Source organism: Biomphalaria glabrata, chromosome 5 (genome assembly GCF_947242115.1).
Source record: "Biomphalaria glabrata chromosome 5, xgBioGlab47.1, whole genome shotgun sequence".
Taxonomy (NCBI): Eukaryota; Metazoa; Mollusca; class Gastropoda; family Planorbidae; genus Biomphalaria; species Biomphalaria glabrata.
The window spans coordinates 49,472,338-49,490,525 of record NC_074715.1 but is presented as its reverse complement, the minus strand read 5'-3'; the positions used below and the strand labels follow the sequence as shown (position 1 = coordinate 49,490,525).

Here is an 18,188-nt window from a genome sequence, read left to right as displayed (position 1 = left end):
TACTTGATCTATTATAATTATTCCTACTGTTTGACCTGTTTTGTGTTCCCCTGCATCTCATAGCCATATGTCCTTTTTTCCCACATCTATAACATGTAACATCCCTGTTGTTTGACCTATCTCTACTATTGCTATATCTAAAATGTTGGCTATCCCTACTTCTATTTCTACTTCTTTCATTGTTTTCCTGTGTATATCCCACTAGATCAATATTCTTTTTATCTTTACATGAAAAAAGGTTGTTGGGATAGGCATTTTTATATGTTCTTATTATCTCAGTAACATCATCCAAAACTTTGGGATTCCTTTCTTTGATAAATGATTGTAATTGCGGGTCACACTTAGCTACAAAATTATCAAGTAATATAAAATTTTTTAATCCCTCCAAGGTACTGTCAATCTTCTCAAATCCCAGCCATTTATTAAAATAGTCTTTTTCCAAATTTATAGTGGTTTGTGGTTCTATCTGATTGGAAGGTGTGTTTTCAAAATATTTTTTTCTGAATGTGCTGGCATTGTGTCCATATGCATTCAGCAATTCCTTTTTTAAAATTTGGTAGCTATTTTGTACAGTATGATTATGGTTTTGACAAATTATAAGAGCTTGCCCTTGTACAAAGTCTAACAAAATTTGAGACCACTCTTCCTCCCTTATATTGCAATTAACCATTTTAATTTCATATCTCTTTAGGTAGTCTGAAATACAATCTCTAGCCTCCTGAAAGGGTTGTAGTTTTTTCCTCAACCAATGGTTGTTATCACTTGAAATATTAGTGTTGTTTGTGTGATTATTACTATTATTGGTTTCAATGTGATTGTCTGGGGCATTGGTAGTATTAGTATTAGATCTATCATTAGTATTATTGCTATTAACTTTTTGTTTATTTTGTTCAGCTTCAATTCTCAATTTCTCAAGATCATATTGTAATTTCCTATCTGCTTCTTCTTTTATTAATTGTGCATCTAGTTTATTCTTTTCCATTTCTATCTTATCTATTCTATCTCTCTCTATTGTCACCATTTGCTGTACATAGCTAGTTAGGTCCTTTCCTTTAAGTTCTAGCTGTTTAGCCTCAGCAATAATTTGCTGGCGAAAAGTCTCCATATAATCAAAGTTTGGAGCTGTTGCCATTATGCTTATTTTATTTTAAACAATGTCTCAATATAGTTTTGATATGGCCTCCCTATTGGCCTAAATATCACAATTTAGTTTTCACAAAAACTCACTTTCAAATACTTCTTGTAATATATATATATTTAAATACCTTTGCTCAATGTTATATTAACAAATATTACCTCAGTGGACTTACTCACAGCCACAATACTTGAATACAACTCAAAATTTTATATCACCTTAATTCAGTGGACTTACTTTAGACCACATAAACAAATATCAATACCTCAATACTTAATTCAATGGACTTACTTCTTGCCAATAAATACCCCTAGGACTATTCTAGTCACTAGTCTAGATTCAATACAACTTCAATACAACTTCAAATAGATAAATCAATATTATACCTCCAACAGTAAATCACAATCCAGTGATACTGACAAAAATTATTATTCTGACCAATTAGACTGTGTTTAAACACATCTATAAAATAATGTCAACCGATTAATCGGGACAAAAGATCTATATATAAATAATTACTCCTTAGACTCAGTTGTCCTCAGGATAAAATAGATCTAAGGCTCTCATAGGTATAACAATTTAGTTAATACCTGGAAACAATCTAGAATTTATAATCTAGATTAAACGTGGCTTACCTTATCTACTTAAGATAAAATTACTAATATATAATAAGAATAATGTAAAATAAACGTAATAAGACACACAAAAAAATAAATCTATTCTAATGAGATGAGACTTTTTAGAGGAAGTATACACTGAAAGAGACAAATAAAGATAACTTCACTTGACTTCTAAAAAAAATAAAATGTACGTGGATACGAACAAAACAAGACAATCTAAACAATCATCGAGACTTTATTAAATGGAGCAGGTCCACTTTCTAATGTGTCCTATAATGACGCCCTTATCAGGCAACCTGCTCTTAACAAAGATCTACTGTCCCTAATAGACTTAATTTAATAATAATGGAGAGAAAAAATAAACTTATCTTTAGTTAGATCCCCTTTGTTCAGTCCACGGAGCTACAACGGTCAGTTCCACACAAGTTCCCCACTGTCTTTGTCTTAGGCAAGGCAAGGTGTGCTCCCACAATGGCTACTCGACAGGCAGTACTGAGTTAGGCCAATCTCTCCTGTTGCTGCCACAGTATGGTACGGTTCTCAGATAAAGTCCTCTGGTAGGGTTCCAAGGTTCCGGTTCCACTTGATGATCTGTTGGTGCTGGCTTCTGTCTTCAGGTCAGGAACATAAGTCAATACTGAGACAAGCTGGTGGTGCTGTCTCAAGAGAGGTAAAAAAAATGACTAAGTCCAACTCTCTCTTTTGATGAATATAAATTAGTCAACTTTACAAGTTGATTAGATGGTCACGCAGTGTGGTAGTAGGGTATACCATCACTCGTGTGTAGATTAGATTGTAAGCTCAGCAACACTGCAACAGTCAATTAATAGCTTGAAAAACAAACCTGACAAGGTGACTCGATCCAACGGTCAGCTTGTAGATCTAGATACTAGATATGTAGACTCAGATGACTTTCCGTACTCACAATAAACAGATAAACCTGACAAAATGAGGTATCTTCACTCTTGAGGTATATAGGTAGAGGTATACTGACGACGGACTGCCCTAAATCACTTCAACGGACGAAATAGTTCTGGATTCAGACACAATAGATATAGATCTAGTCAATATAGATCCAAGTTCAATCTAAAAATATCCAACATGGCTGACAAAGCTAGACGCTGGTAACGGTTTCGAATTTTCTCTAATAGAAAGTCTAGATCCACTGGAACAAAGATGCCAAAATCCAGCTGCAGTCCAGATAATTAGCACAGACGTAGGGTAGATCTAGTAGAAATAAACGAATGTTACTCCAGTACTTCTCCAGTGTACTTCGCCAAGTGTAGAACTGTAGATATATATATCCAGAACACGAAGTTAACTAGATTGTAGATCAAAATGACGCCCTGGCCGTCGTGGGTCGCCACATCTGTTGATGGTCTATTTTGTTGATGAGTATATATATGTTACTGGTGCATGCGAGTCCATATGACACAACAACAGAATGAATCAAGAATATACTTAATAACGCAGGCTGATAACTTCAACAATTTAATAAACAATAAAAAGGGCACAGTCCTCTGTCGTCGCTAGCCTAGCGTCGTCCTCTTAGGCGTCTTGTCCGTTATTCTTCTTGTTCATAATCCTACTCTGTTCTTACTCGTCACATTACTTAGGAAAAACCCGATTCACATCAACTTCTACGCATCTTGTGTCATTACAATATCATTACATCATAAGATCATTATATCATTACATCATAACATCATTACATCATAACTTTATTTTTTGACTAGAGTCGTTTTAATGTTACAGCAAACTGGACTTCTCCTGCTTTCGGTGGCTGCCTGGTCGTGTGTAGTATACGCTCTGAACGGCCTCGATGGTCCCGGGCACGAACTGTGCACCTCGCCATTGTGCGGTGGCTTTGGGTTAGGATGTAAAAATCTTCAATTCTGAATGCTCATCCGAAACGTGTAAAATAGAGTTTAAAACAGGGAGAGACTACCGTAATTTTTGTACCTGGAAGATAGCGACATCTACTTCTCTCCCCTCTTTTATATCTAGTTTGTGTCTCAATTGAAATTGTATCATCATGTATGTACAAAATTGTAAAATTAAGAAGTGAAAATAATTAATAATTCTACAGAAACTCTTCGGCGGCACTTTTAAAATTGCATAGTCGAAATGAAGCAGAAATAGTGATATGAAGTGTGCTTGTTTAGCTTTCTAGTATTGTTTAAACTGACAACATTGATTAACATATATACAGTCTTTGGTGTAATCCTTACATTAAGATACAGACTTTGATATAATTACATTGACATTTAATTATGTTATTTTGCAATCTACAAATTCCAATTGTCAAATTCTCTCCACTAATCTCCCCATTATCTGTAACAAAACAAAATTATATAATTCCGACTGATTAACTACTTGGTTGATTTTTTATTAATTCTTGTATTGTCATCGAGTGGGCCACAGAAGCAGATGACCTTTACATCATCTGCCCTATAGATCTCAAGGATTATCACAGGTATAACATTTCTTGGGCATAGATAAATGGTAGCATTTAGACATCTATATAATATTCATTCATAAAATGGCTGTTGTTGGTCGGGCGTTGACTTCTAGCTTCAAACAGCAAGTACCACTAAACCGATGTAGGCGTATTATGTTTTCAATAAATAAGCTTTAATTAACTTGAACAAATTATTCATGTGAACAAATACCCAATATAACTTTTATTACAATATACACATTTAACTTTAGATGAGATATAAATCTAGCAGTATTAATATAAAAGGATAATTGAACAATATCTAATTCACAACCTTGAATAAAGGTTTTAAAGAGATACATTTTTTTAATTAGACAACCTGCACCCATTAAATCACTGTTACATCAAATCTGAAAGATCCTTTCCATTAGGACTATAACACAAAGATTTAAAAAATTCTTTTATCCCACTTTCGGTCGAGTTTTATGAGGTCTTCTGTCGTCATCGAGAAGTACATAGAAGTTGTCAAGGATGAATGTGTGTATGTATGTATAATCTATTTTTACAATCTGCGCGAATGACCAGAAGTGTGTTTTGTTGTCAGAGAGAGACCAGCGTGTGTGATATGCAGTAAAGCTGATTAAAGTTCATGTGTTTGATCTAGTGGTTTCATTGTTTTATTTCGTTAACTAGAACTGAACCAGGGACACCTAGACGTATCGAGACCAAAGGTAGATTCTATCGAGTTATAATTATAAATATAATAAGAAATCTGTGACAGAAGTCTAATTCATAAAGCGCTGGTTGTGAGTGTGTATGTGTTTCGTCTGTGAATGTTGTTCGTAGTATTTATATCTAAATTGTTATTGTTACAGTAGTTACGCTGAGGTTGTCACTTGTAGTCAAACTGAATTTCCATTTTATTGGACCAATAAAAATTATCTTATTTTAAAGTTGGGTAAGATCCAATTTATCTTTATTATATGTATATCTCATGTGCTTTCATCTTTTCTGTTCTTCTAGAAATTAACCAAGGACCTACATGCATTGCTATAGGACCTCGACAGATGATCAATTCACAAGCGTTTAACAATGCAGGAGGTGGGTTCGCTTCCACGCCAGGCAACGTAAACAGTAGTTGCAATAATGGGCGGCCTTTCGCTATCAGCAGCAGCATCCAAAAACTAGGCATGGAGTCACTCTCCAAATATGGCGGTGAGGTCTTCAGCGCTGCCTCAGATATCATTAGCGAGGGTCAGCCACAGCTGCCTCCTCTCCAGAAAAGGGTCAGCCAGTCGTCCACTCCTAAAGAACAGACCAACATGACTTCAAGGTCACAACAGTCATTGCGGAATGGAACGCATGTATCTGCAATGGCCAGCGGTGCTCAGGAGCTGGCTGCCTCTTGCATGGTGCAAGCCCATTCGTCCGGTTCTAGAAGTGTGGTCGGCACTCCTAAGGGTTCTCAAAACTGCGACCTGGCTAGCAACCATGTATTTGCACTTCCTAAACACCCAGATTGGCAGCACTATAAGCCTCTACCATCGGCTACAGCGTCCACCGTAGACAGCAGCGATAATGACTCACAAAGTATAGCAGTGCCGGGAAGTTCCATTTCTAATTATAACACAGGGTCAAATCTATCACCATTTCAGGGAACAGAGATGTCACCGTATCCTTCACTTTATCCAAGTCCCCGCCATTCCGCCAACAACAACGCCAGAACCTCTTTGAAAAGGGCTTACTCCACATCACCGTCTCTCTCCGACGGCCTGGACCTGACTCACATCCGTCTATCTCCAACATCTCTGGGACCTTACCTTGCCTCCAGGACATCCTCGACAAGCGGATCTCCTCAGCCTGGTCAGCTGGGCTCCTTCTCTCACCTGTCTGCCCGTAACAGTAGCCCCTACTCGTTAAACAGCTCAGGGCAGAGGAGGCTTGCTGGAAATTTCACACCTTTCAGCTTGAGTTCTTGCGTTAAGAGTGAAACGAATATTGACTTTGAGTTTGAGGATATCCTGAAAAACGCCTATGTGGCTAGACAAAGTGAAATGCCTTTTATAGAACAAAACTGCGCCTTGGGTAGATTTCCTCCCTGTACTAATGTGAACAATTACTTCGAAGGACAAGGGGAAAATGTGTTTGCGGGCCCCGTAAACGATTCGAATTTCATGATGCGTGATGCCATGGAAATAATGGCATCAAGTAACGTGAATGTAAATATTCATTCTGGCATGAGCATATCAGGTGTTAATGGTAACAGCATTCCGCCCCCTCCCTCTTACAACGAAGCCTTGGAGCAACAGCAGCATCGCCAACAAATGCAGCAGCCTTATCCACACCAAAACTTTCAGCAGCAACACATGCACCCTCATCATCATCACCAGCAACATCATAGCACTCACAACAATATAGTCTTACCGAACGGTCTAGAAAATGTCAGTTTAGCACCCCCTCACCATCAACACCAAAACGGACATTCCCATCACCAGAATCACCTCCAGCAAAGGCATCTTCACAGTCACATACAGACCCACCAGCAGCATCCGCCGCTGAATCCCAACGTGGGTGGTTCCAGCCTGCAGCTGCTAAGTCCAGGATTGCCCGTGGGGCAGAGCCTGAATACAAGTTCCATGTCTGGGATGGTAATGAGCCCGGCAGCGCCTGGGGTGAACTCGGCCAGTCTAAGCCCCGCCTACATACCCGAAAGCGGCGGCGCACAAGCTTCTTTAGGGGCTGCTAAGCAAGAGGACAGCGAGGAGGATGATCCCAATATCTGTAGGTGGATGGATTGCGGTTTGATGTTCGTTGAGCAGGACGAGCTGGTCAGGCACATCGAGAAGTCTCATATAGACCAGCGGAAAGGGGACGAGTTCACTTGTTTTTGGCAGGGGTGTCCAAGACGATTCCGTTCTTTCAATGCCAGGTACAAGCTTTTAATTCACATGAGGGTCCACTCTGGCGAAAAGCCCAACAAATGCACGGTAAGCTTTATTTTTTTTTTTAATATAAAAAATGTAACAAATTTTAATAGCATCTATTACAGTAACAAACAGATATTATAAATATGAAAACTATCATTCTAAAGTTGGTATTGATTTATAGTGCAGCACCCATAGACTTATTTCCAACTTCTAACTTTGATAATTGTGTAAGCATTATGTGATTATGCGATTCTACTTTTAAAAGTTCAATAAGATATTAATGCCAACTTTTAACAAGTATACACTTCTATCTAAATACTGTAGATCTAAATCTATCGGAGATTCTGGTACTAAAAGTACAGGAATCTTGTCTTTATTTACACTTGATTTCATTTTAGATCCTTATAAAATTAGTTAAGTAATATCATTCAGTAAGAGAGAAAAATAATAGGAATCGATATAAAGAAATGTGGAGGCGATGTTGTGGAACGTAAAGGTCACACAGAAAAGTAAGAAAATGAAAAGATGAGAGATGTTGTAATAAATAGACAAAATAAAAAGATCACTGCTGCCAACTAAAGAATTACTTTAAGTTACAAATCGATTTAGCTTCGAAATTTGATTCTTCACTGCTAAAATGTGCAAAAAAGTATTAGATCTATATGCTAATTAAAATATTTTGCTTATAAATATTTTCGCTATCTGTATACTTGATACTCCAAAAAGCTTACGTTTTATGCTTTTGTCTCTTTAAATGAACATCTACAACATAATTAACTAATTTCATTTGTAAACAAAGTTTGAATGACATCGAAAACGATGGAAAAGCAGGTTCCACACTAGGACTAGCGATCTCTAATGGGTTCCATGGCATAACTATGCGTCCCTCAAATTTGCGCATTGCTCACAAGGCAATCACTAATGGGTTCCATGGCATAACTATGCGTCCCTCAAATTTGCGCATTGCTGGCAAGATGGAAGAATAGCGATTTGCTTGATCAGGAGTTTTTTTTTTATTGTCGAATTATTGAGTTGAGCCCAAATCTTTAAGATGGTGGGATTAAGATGCGCTTGATTCAGAAACAGTATTTAAAGCAATCTTTTATAGTAAGCATTGCTTACAAGGAGGAAAACCTAAATAATGACTGAACATTTAGTTGCATGTCATAAAATGTAAAGAAGCTTACTAGCCTATATATCAAATTTAAATTGATCTCATTCCGAGTTTTACTTTTAGTGTATTTAAATCGATAAAGTATTAACTTTCAAATCTTCCAAGGCAGTGATGACAAGTGCTTTTTTGTTTCATGCCACTGTTGTTATTTTGAAATTCAATAGTTGACAGCATATTTCACGATGGTGCTGCGTAACCAATTAATCACAGCGACGCAAATCTCTATTTTTAGACAAGTTTGCTGAATTAACTGCTAATTTGTATGTTGCAATCCATTAGGTTCAATATCCTATTATTTCTACCATTTGGCACTGACATTTCATTATCAGCTAAAAAAAAGAGTTTTCACCAGCGTTTTATTTAGTTCCGGATTCTATCTACTAACATTGGGCATATAGTTTTTTATGTTTTAATGCTGCATTTAAACTTAACTTGTTTACATTGCTCTTATACGTAGCGGTGGCTGAGTGGTTAAGCGCTTGGCTTCCGAACCTATGGTCCTGGGTTCGAATCTCGGTGAAGACTGGGATTTTGAAATTCGGGATTTTTAGGGCGTCTCTGAGTCTACCCAACTCTAATGGGTACCTGACTTTAGTTGGGGAAAGTAAAGGCGGTTGATCGTTGTGCTGGCCACATGACACCCTGCTTGTTAACCGTAGGCCAAAGAAACAGATGACCTGAACATCATCTGCCCTATAGATCGCAATGTCTGAAAGGGGAACTTTACTTTTTTACCTTACTAGGACCTCCCACGCCGTTCGGCGCTTAGAACAGGAAACTTTCCCCAGTGAAATCGGTCATAGGAGACTTCCACAGCCTTTTTCCAGCTGGTGCCCACGGATTTTTGTCTTCTAAGAAGGTGCGACGCCTTGTTATACGTGGACGGCCCTGCTTTCGATTTCCTCTTTTCGGCTTAACTCTTTCTCTCCTAATTGACGATGTGAACGTTGTTTTGACCCCCATTAAACTAAATTGATTTTGGATTTATAAACTTTAATTTGTGTTGTGTAGAAAGAGCATGCATTCTCCTATGATTCAATACCAAATATAACATTTTATGATAACAAACAAAAAAATTATTGAAGTTTAATCATAACAGGATTGTGAAATACAAATGAGCAAAATGAAAAAAATACCTTCGAAACGAGGAAAATAATTACGGAGAGAAAGAGTTGGCTGACTTTGGTCACGTGTTTCATCTTGTCTAAGGATATGTCTCGCGAATTTCATACGACGTTCAGTCACCACTTCGCTCAGGGGACGAGCACCCGTGCGAGAAAAGACTTCTCTGTTGGTGGCACGATCTTCGCAGCCAGCCTTTGCTGCTGAGCCACGTTTAGTCTCTTTTAGAGTTATCTCTATGTTTAACGTATGCGGTCAGATGATGTTAAGGTCATCTGTTTCTGTGGACAACTGTTAACGAGCAGGGTGTCATGTGGCCAGCACAACTACCTAACGATCCTTACTATAGCGATGGAGATTTTAAAAAGTGGGGTCACTAGCGTGTGTTCTCTTTGAATCTTTTTGAGTATTTCATTAGGTTTAGTTTTTCGATTTGTAAGTTATGGTTGAGTGTTTTATGTATTTATAATAGCTACTTTACTTTTCATTTATCAGGGTTCTGTCTTTTCAAGGATGGTCTCAGCTACCATCCTGATTGTACTTTTTTAAAAATTGTAGTGCCTATCGAAATTTCCATTTTAGTACCTCTTCATCATCATCATCACCATCATTGGCCTCCTTTAGTTGTAGAACGACTATGGTTCTTCTCAAATACTTTTTCATGTGGATGTAGAGCCCTATATTGGAGAGACGCTCCCGTCCACAGATAGCGCAGGTCAAGGTGGCTTTCGCTTTGGTGGTAGAGGAGCCGGCCATTTTTCGTATGGCACACTTTACTTACTTTACTTTTTTGAAAGTTCCTCTTACCAGCACAAAAAGTCATTGCTATACAATCACATAACTAATTCCAAACCAGCTTTGGCCAGATTGCACTTACAGTTCTTGGGTTTTTAGTCATTCATGAGTAATATCGATAGCAAGGGCCATAAGGCGGTTGAATTATCACATCGATCAATCGATTCGTTTATCGATTGTCCTTTTTTTTTAAAAAAACCAGTCGAAGGTTGTATTTTTCTTTTCTTAAACAGGTTTAATGGTTCATTTCCTTCAGGCTATATTTAGACATTTGTTATCAATGGGGCTGATGACGTCGTGTTTCCATGAAACCTGGACTCTAAAGTGCAGCGGATTTCTTAATTGTGTGGATTAAAGCCGCGCAAACATACTTCTGCATTTTTTTGGTTTCATTACGATAGTCATATCTTTAAAAGAAAAAACATTTTGCTTTAGAAATGAATGGTCCGGTATTTGACTAAAGGAATATACTGAGCTAAACATTATACTCTCAATAGTATTTTGATGGATTCCGAAACTTGGCATCTTTTTTTTTTAGAAAGCGTATATCAACTCTATCTGGTAAAAATTTTAAACGTGTTAACTTTCCCGCACCCATTCTTGGATGAAATTGAAACTTTAGCCTATATAATTATTCACTGGCGTAGACAACACATGAATCAATAAAAAAAAAAAGAAGCACCAATTAGTAAATGAATTATTGGTAATTAATAATTTTATTTCTTACACACACATTCTCGCATCAAGTTGAAACTTCAAACAATTATTTACTGTACCTAACAAAATATGAATCAATTTTATTAAACAAGGTTACAAAGACAGTTTGTGTGGAAATACAAACTCAAAATCGGCCCCCGAAGTGGTCCACCCAGGCAGGTAAAAAGGCAAGGTATCAATATTTTCAGAAAGAACAACAGAATTAAATTCTATCAAAGACAAATGACAGAGAAGAATGGAGAAAGAAGCTTGACAGATCTTGTGTGGTGTCACAGCGTTCCAGCAGACCAAAGGATAGGTGAAAGTGAATGTGAAGTTAGATGTGAACCTGGTCTAACTGATGTCTTATAATGAATATCTAATTGAACTAATTGTTTTGTAAAGGGTCAATCTCTTATTCAAATCCTCAATAAAAGAAAAAACATTTCCGTACAAAAAATAAAAAAAAAACTTTAGATAAGTGTTCTATGGCTGTAACACTGCAGTTCACGCGCTAATATGAAAACCTACTTATTAATTGTTGTTTTAAATTATGTCCAACTTATATGCATACTAGATTTTTTTTCTCTTAAAAAAAAAGTAAACATTATTTTTGGTTAAAAGTAGTAGTTAGTAGGGCAGAACTTACATAACGTGGCAATGCAAATGTAAAAAAAAAAATAATTTGTAAACAAAAAGTGTAAAACCAATTGCAGAAATGTGGTAAAAAATGATAAATATCTATCTCCCCTACTATAGAGCCACACTGATATATACTACTGTTAATAGTAAATACTTGTAAAAGTGGTGTATTTTTATGAAAAATAAAAACTGCTTGCATAAGTGATTTAAAAAAATTGATTTTTAGATTTTAGAAAAGAAAAAAGTAGCCGTTGCATCAGAACTTTGAATAGACTAAAATATTAAGATGTTGGATTTTCACGATCTTTTCTAGTTTACGAGATCTAAACGGGACGGACGGACGGACAGACATTTCACTCAAAACTAATAGCGTCTTTTCCCCTTTCGGGGGCGCTAAAAATAACCAATATTTTTTTTTTGTAAGATAATTAATTAACAGGGGGGGGGAAAATCTAAATTAGTGTTCCGATGGGCAAACGCTAGGCTTCCTAACCAAGAGGTTTAAGTCTCTAATTAGGATGCATGATTGGATTAACATATGGATAGGTACGCGTAGGACGTAATTATCATCTCTTTTGAAGGAACGTCTCTGATTTATAAGATAAGAAGATATCGGTACAAGCGAATTGAAGACCTGCACTTCATGTATTTAGTCATCAGGTTGACTCATTATTATTCAAATAGCTTACTAATGCAGGAGGCGCGGTGGCTGAGCGGTAAGGCGCTTGGCGTCCGAACTCGGGGTTCCGGGTTCAAACCTGGTGACTGGAATTTTTAATTCGGGATCTTTGAGTCCACCCAGCTCAAATGGTATCTGACATTAGTTGGAGAAAAGGCGGTTGTTCGTTGTGCTGGCCACATGATACCCTCGTTAACCGTAGGCCACAGAAACAGGTGACCTTTACATCATCTGCACTATAGACCACATTGTCTAAAAGGGGAAATTTACTTTAGACTCGATTCCTTTTCTGTCTCACTTTCTCTCCACTAATGTTAAAAAAAAAATTTTGCACACGAGTTAAAAGAGCTCTCTTGGTTAAGTATGCGTGTGCAATAAAGATATTCATTCGACCTCTTGACCTTTTCATTTCATTGGAACATCCAGTGGGCCTCCTCTTGAACCAAAGTCTTGATCCCTTAATCTGTAATTTATTCATTTGAACCTTATCTGCTCGTTCAAGGACTTTGGGAGAGCAACTTTCTGTTGTCAACTCTGAGACCAGGTTTCAATATCTAGAAGCAACCGAAGGCAAAGAATTGTAAACTTTTTTGGCTGGAATCAGGTTTTTTTAAACTTGACTTTCTGGGTTTATTTTAAGCACGTTTATATTTATTTTTTCAAGGCAGACGTACAATCAGTATTATTAGAGATCTCTATCACCTTATCACTAGTTATAATAAAAATGAAAGAAATGGGTTTTTTAACAATGAATGCAATGGGTTTATAACGTCTGAAATCATTTAAATGTTGCAGAAACCTGATTGACTAGAAATGTATTGATCAAGGTATACAAAAGACGTGTCAGTAGTGGCTATTCTTAAACCGATGCTCGCTACATGAAATGGGTTTAGATCCTTTCACTATTTCCGTCATTCTTTGACAGTCAATGTATGAGTTTAATATGTATGTACCATTTGGCACAAAGATGAGCTCAACATCGTAGTTACTGATGGCCGTGTTCTCTCCCTTGCTTATAAAACTTCATTTATTCAGTTCTGCTTTGACCATAAAAAAGTTTTATTCGTGTAAATTATACCGTCTGCCCATTTGCGATTTTCTTTGATGATATCCAGTACTTTTTATTATGAAAATTAACAATTTCTTTACGACTAAATATTCTGAAAACGTGTTTCAATATGGAAATTAATATTTCAATCTTCATCATACTATCTGAAGTATATTTCAAGTATAAACGACAGTATAAAAAAAAAACTTTTTTTTTTCACATGACGTTAAAAAATGTAACTTTAAATTTCTAGTTATGCAATTTTTTTTTTTGCCAATCGCTAAAAATGTATCGAATTATATTGCCTTTCAAATTGAATCATAAAACTGTGACCTAAGTTTACGCCTCAGTTACATAAGACACAAGATAAGATCCAGAACCCACGGCTTCCCCCCCCCCCCCCCCCACAATACCCTATTGAGTTCCATTTCCAAGTTCGATAAGGGATAACTCTGTGCAACATGGCAGTAAGTGTTCTTGCAATACAATGCTCTTTCATGTTCGATAACCGTTAAAGAAATCTTTCGTTTCGTTCCTTGTAATAAATTTGCTAATTTACAGCCCTCGTAAAATTCAAGTTTCGCTGTAAAGGGTTCTAGATAAGACTAGCGGCGACGAGAGAGAGAGAGAGAGAGAGAGAGAGAGAAAATGAGGGGGATAGAGAGAGAGAGCGATGGAGAGAGAGGGAGAGAGCAATACCAGGAAAGGGGCGATCGAGTGTCGGAAAGAAAAGTAACAAAAAAGCGGTTCACTCAAGGCAGGTGACAGGTTTGCTGCAAGCACATTACATGCAAAGTTCTTCGTTAACTGTGGAAAGCATTGTTCTATTAGAGTCCCTCGCGTGATCCATGTTGATACCGAGGTGGTTCCTTTTCAGTGACTCTCAAACTTTCGATATTGTTTACAAATAAAAAAAAACCCAATGTAGTGAATTAAAAAACAAAACTGTTGTTATATTTTTTAAATATTTAGTTTATTAATTAAAACTAAAATTACGTAGAGTCGGAACTTTGTTGTCCCTCAGAATTGTCTCCCCTACTCCACGCAGCTGTTGGGTATAAATAAATTGTCGTGCATTTGTTATTGCTTTCTTAAAATGTTTAGTAAGACCTTTTAACGTAGGCAGCGACTAGTGCTATAGATATATATAATATCTAGACTGCAAAACCGAGCCAATTTTTTTCAAAGCTTATATCAACTCATTCTGTCTGTCTGTCAGGCAAAACGTTTGAACATGTTATTTCTTCCACACCCATTCTCGGGTCAAGCTTCAAACTGTGCACAATTTATATATTCTTCTTATTATTATTCATTTGCAATTTTTTTGAAAATTAACCAAACAGTCAATTAATTATTACTAATTAATTATTTCGTTTGATGTCGATGAAGGAAAATAGCTTCTCCATTATTGAGTGATAGAGTTGTAAATGCAGAGTTCTTCCCATTTTAAAAGATTTTTTTTTTTTAAGTTTTTTTTTTCTTGTTTTAAGATTTATGTTAGTAACATTTTCAAAAGATAAAATCAAAACGAACGCCAGATGATTCTGTGAACTTGACCTTCGCCCTAGGAATAGTAATTTCCTTATGCTCATATTTTAGCCTTTTTGGCTTAGTTTTTTAAGCAGAAAAAAATACGTCATCCGTCACAGGCCTCTAGTGACACTCTTGTCTATATAGTCTGGTATGGCTCAAAAATGCTATTTCTCACAATTTCAGTTTTATTTCGGCTTTCTGAGATAAAAAAATAATCAGAAAAGAAAAACGTTTGTAAAAAGATTTAAGGTATATACAAGACACTGAGGGTGGCTGCCTGGTAGTGCGGTATGCGCTCTGGACTGTCGTTTAAATCATTTTACCAAATCATTAACTAGAAACTATCTAATATAAACCTTTCGCATGTAAATTATGAGTGAGTCTGGGGTTTTCTATAATTATAATGTTTTGTTTGGTGTAATGCACATATTGTAAGACTAATTTCCTTACGGATAATAAAGATTATATAGCCATATATATATATATATATATATATAGAGAGAGAGAGAGAGAGATAGATAGATAGATAGATAGGTAGATAGATAGATAGATAGATAGATAGATAGATAGATAGATAGATAGATAGATAGATAGATAGATAGATAGATAGATAGATAGATAGATAGATAGATAGATAGATAGATAGATAGATAGATAGATAGATAGATAGATAGATAGATAGATAGATAGATAGATAGATAGATAGATAGATAGATAGATAGATAGATAGATAGATAGATAGATAGATAGATAGATAGATAGATAGATAGATAGATAGATAGATAGATAGATAGATAGATAGATAGATAGATATGGCAATGCAGAGTAATATAGAGCAGGTCAAGACACACAGAAAGTCTCTGGTCTTTCACTGCACCCAAACTCGACTCCGAAAGTCTTGACCAAATCTTGCTTCCGGAAAAGGATGGGCGAATCAAAATTTTCAGCGCAAGTCACTCAGAACTATATAATAATAATAAGGCTGTCTTCGAATCCAAAGATTAATGAGGAATGCGGTCATGCCCGTGGCTACGCAGCCCCAGCTGTGACCTACATATTTATATGTAATATAATATAATATAGAGTATAATCCAAATAAAATGAAATGTAATTTTATAATGAATGTATGCACGGCCTTTTAAGATATTGTATAGTCGCTGAAACATAAATATACATTTTACATATTTTATTAAAATCAAATATAGAATGTCTTTATCTATTGTTGGCCTGTTTGTACACTGAGGGGCTAAATTTTCTACATTTTCTACCTACGCAATATTGTGAAATGTGTTTTCATTAATTAGGTCAGAATTTAACCTTCCAATGTTGATATGCATAAGTGTAATATGGGGTTCTTTTCACAATCCAACATTTCATACATTCCTTTGGCTTTGTATCTAAAGTGTAAGCTAGCAGTTCATTGGCTCATGAATACTCACACACCCACACGCTACTTGCGTAAGAATATATGTCAACGGTCGGAACTACTTTAGAAAAACAAACCAACTAATTTAGAACTTATTTATAGACATTTTTTTACGGATAAAATAAAATATGTAACATTGTACGAAAACATTCCCAGCTTATTTCCCTTTTAAATTATTGAGTAATCTCTCGAGACGTAAAATGCCACAGAGAGAGGCAGAGAGAGAGAGAGAGTCATTGTTTCCCCCTTTGCAGTCATTCCTCAGACTCGGAGAGACATTCCATAGTTACATTCCTTTGTGTTTCCTTGAACAACGGTTGATTTCCTTCAATACTGAACATGTTCTATTACAAATTTAATGTCATGACTGATCCAAACTAATTGTTTCACTTTATATTAGCTTTGTAGCATTTATTTCCCTTTTTGATAACAAACAAATTACCAATTATTAGTTAACTAACTGGTTAATTTTTTAAATTTAATTCTAGTTTTATAAAGTATAACAAATAAATGTATAAAGTTTCAACTTAATCCGAGCATGGGTGTGGTGGAAATAGCGTGTACAAAAATTGTACCAGACTGACATGCCGTGATGTAACCTTGTATGAGATAAACAATTGGCTTTACTAAACTACCTCTACTCATTATACATTAAGATGGTCTTCTAAATATGCATACAAAAGTCATTTATCACAGCAAAAAATCTAAGAATACGTAAAATGTATCCGAAGTTTAGAAAGACACTATTTCCCATTCTATCTCTACTGTGTAGGTCTACTCAACTATTTGCCAGGTTGACAATTCAATGCCTGTGAGTAAATTGATAAAGATAAAAGTGAGACCTATGCACGCACGCACACACAGACGAAGAGACAAATACAATCTATTCAATCTATATCAAAGCGAGACACGAGGAAAAGTCCACTAAATATAATGAACGCATAAAGAAAGATTAACTCAATACAAATCATTTCATAAATCATACACATTAATCTCAATATGTCGTGTGACGTTGCAGTTGATAAGCCCGAGGAATAACGTAATCTGGCAATAGCAAAACGTAATCTTTTAGGTGTGACACCACTGCGGAATTGAAACAGGGTCACTACACATTAGCCAGAATGTGGCATGGGTCGCTTTCGTCAAGATACACCTAACATTTGGGGTCTGTCTTCGGCTGAATACACAAGTGTTTCTTGCTTGGCAGGTTCCACTTCTTTTCTTGTCTGACAGGTTACACTTCTTTTCTTGCCACTTCATTCTTTTCTTGCCTGACAGGTTACACTTCTTTTCTTGCCTGGCAGTTTCCACTTCTTTTCTTGCCTGACAGGTTCCACTTCTTTTCTTGCTTGGCACGTTCCACTTCTTTGCTTGCCTGGCAGGTTCCACTGCTTAGCTTGCCTGACAGGTTCCACTACTTTGCTTGCCTGACAGGTTCCACTGCTTTGCTTGCCTGGCAGGTTCCACTTCTTTTCTTGCCTGACAGGTTCCACTTCTTTTCTTGCTTGGCACGTTCCACTTCTTTTCTTGCTTGGCAGGTTCCACTTCTTTGCTTGCCTGGCAGGTTCCACTTCTTTTCTTGCTTGGCACGTTCCACTTCTTTTCTTGCTTGGCACGTTCCACTTCTTTGCTTGCCTGGCAGGTTCCACTTCTTTTCTTGCCTGACAGGTTCCACTTCTTTTCTTGCCTGACAGGTTCCACTTCTTTGCTTGCTTGGCAGGTTCCACTGCTTTGCTTGCTTGGCACGTTCCACTTCTTTGCTTGCTTGGCACGCTCCACTTCTTTTCTTGCCTGACAGGTTCCACTGCTTTGCTTGCCTGACAGGTTCCACTTCTTTTCTTGCCTGACAGGTTCCACTGCTTTGCTTGCTTGGCAGGTTCCACTTCTTTTCTTGCTTGGCACGTTTCACTTCTTTTCTTGCCTGACAGGTTCCACTTCTTTTCTTGCCTGA

At 36.7% G+C, this 18,188-nt stretch overlaps 1 protein-coding gene across 2 annotated transcripts in view; it reads left to right on the top strand.

Annotated features, from left to right (window-relative positions):
• LOC106055884 (uncharacterized) overlaps positions 1–18,188 on the top strand; it is an 84,112-nt gene that overhangs the window by 41,614 nt on the left and 24,310 nt on the right. For both annotated transcript variants that reach the window (XM_056030354.1, XM_056030355.1), the window contains exon 3: positions 5,219–7,182. In XM_056030354.1, coding sequence (XP_055886329.1) covers positions 5,219–7,182 — 1,964 coding nt within the window. The remainder of the gene's footprint in view (positions 1–5,218; positions 7,183–18,188) is intronic.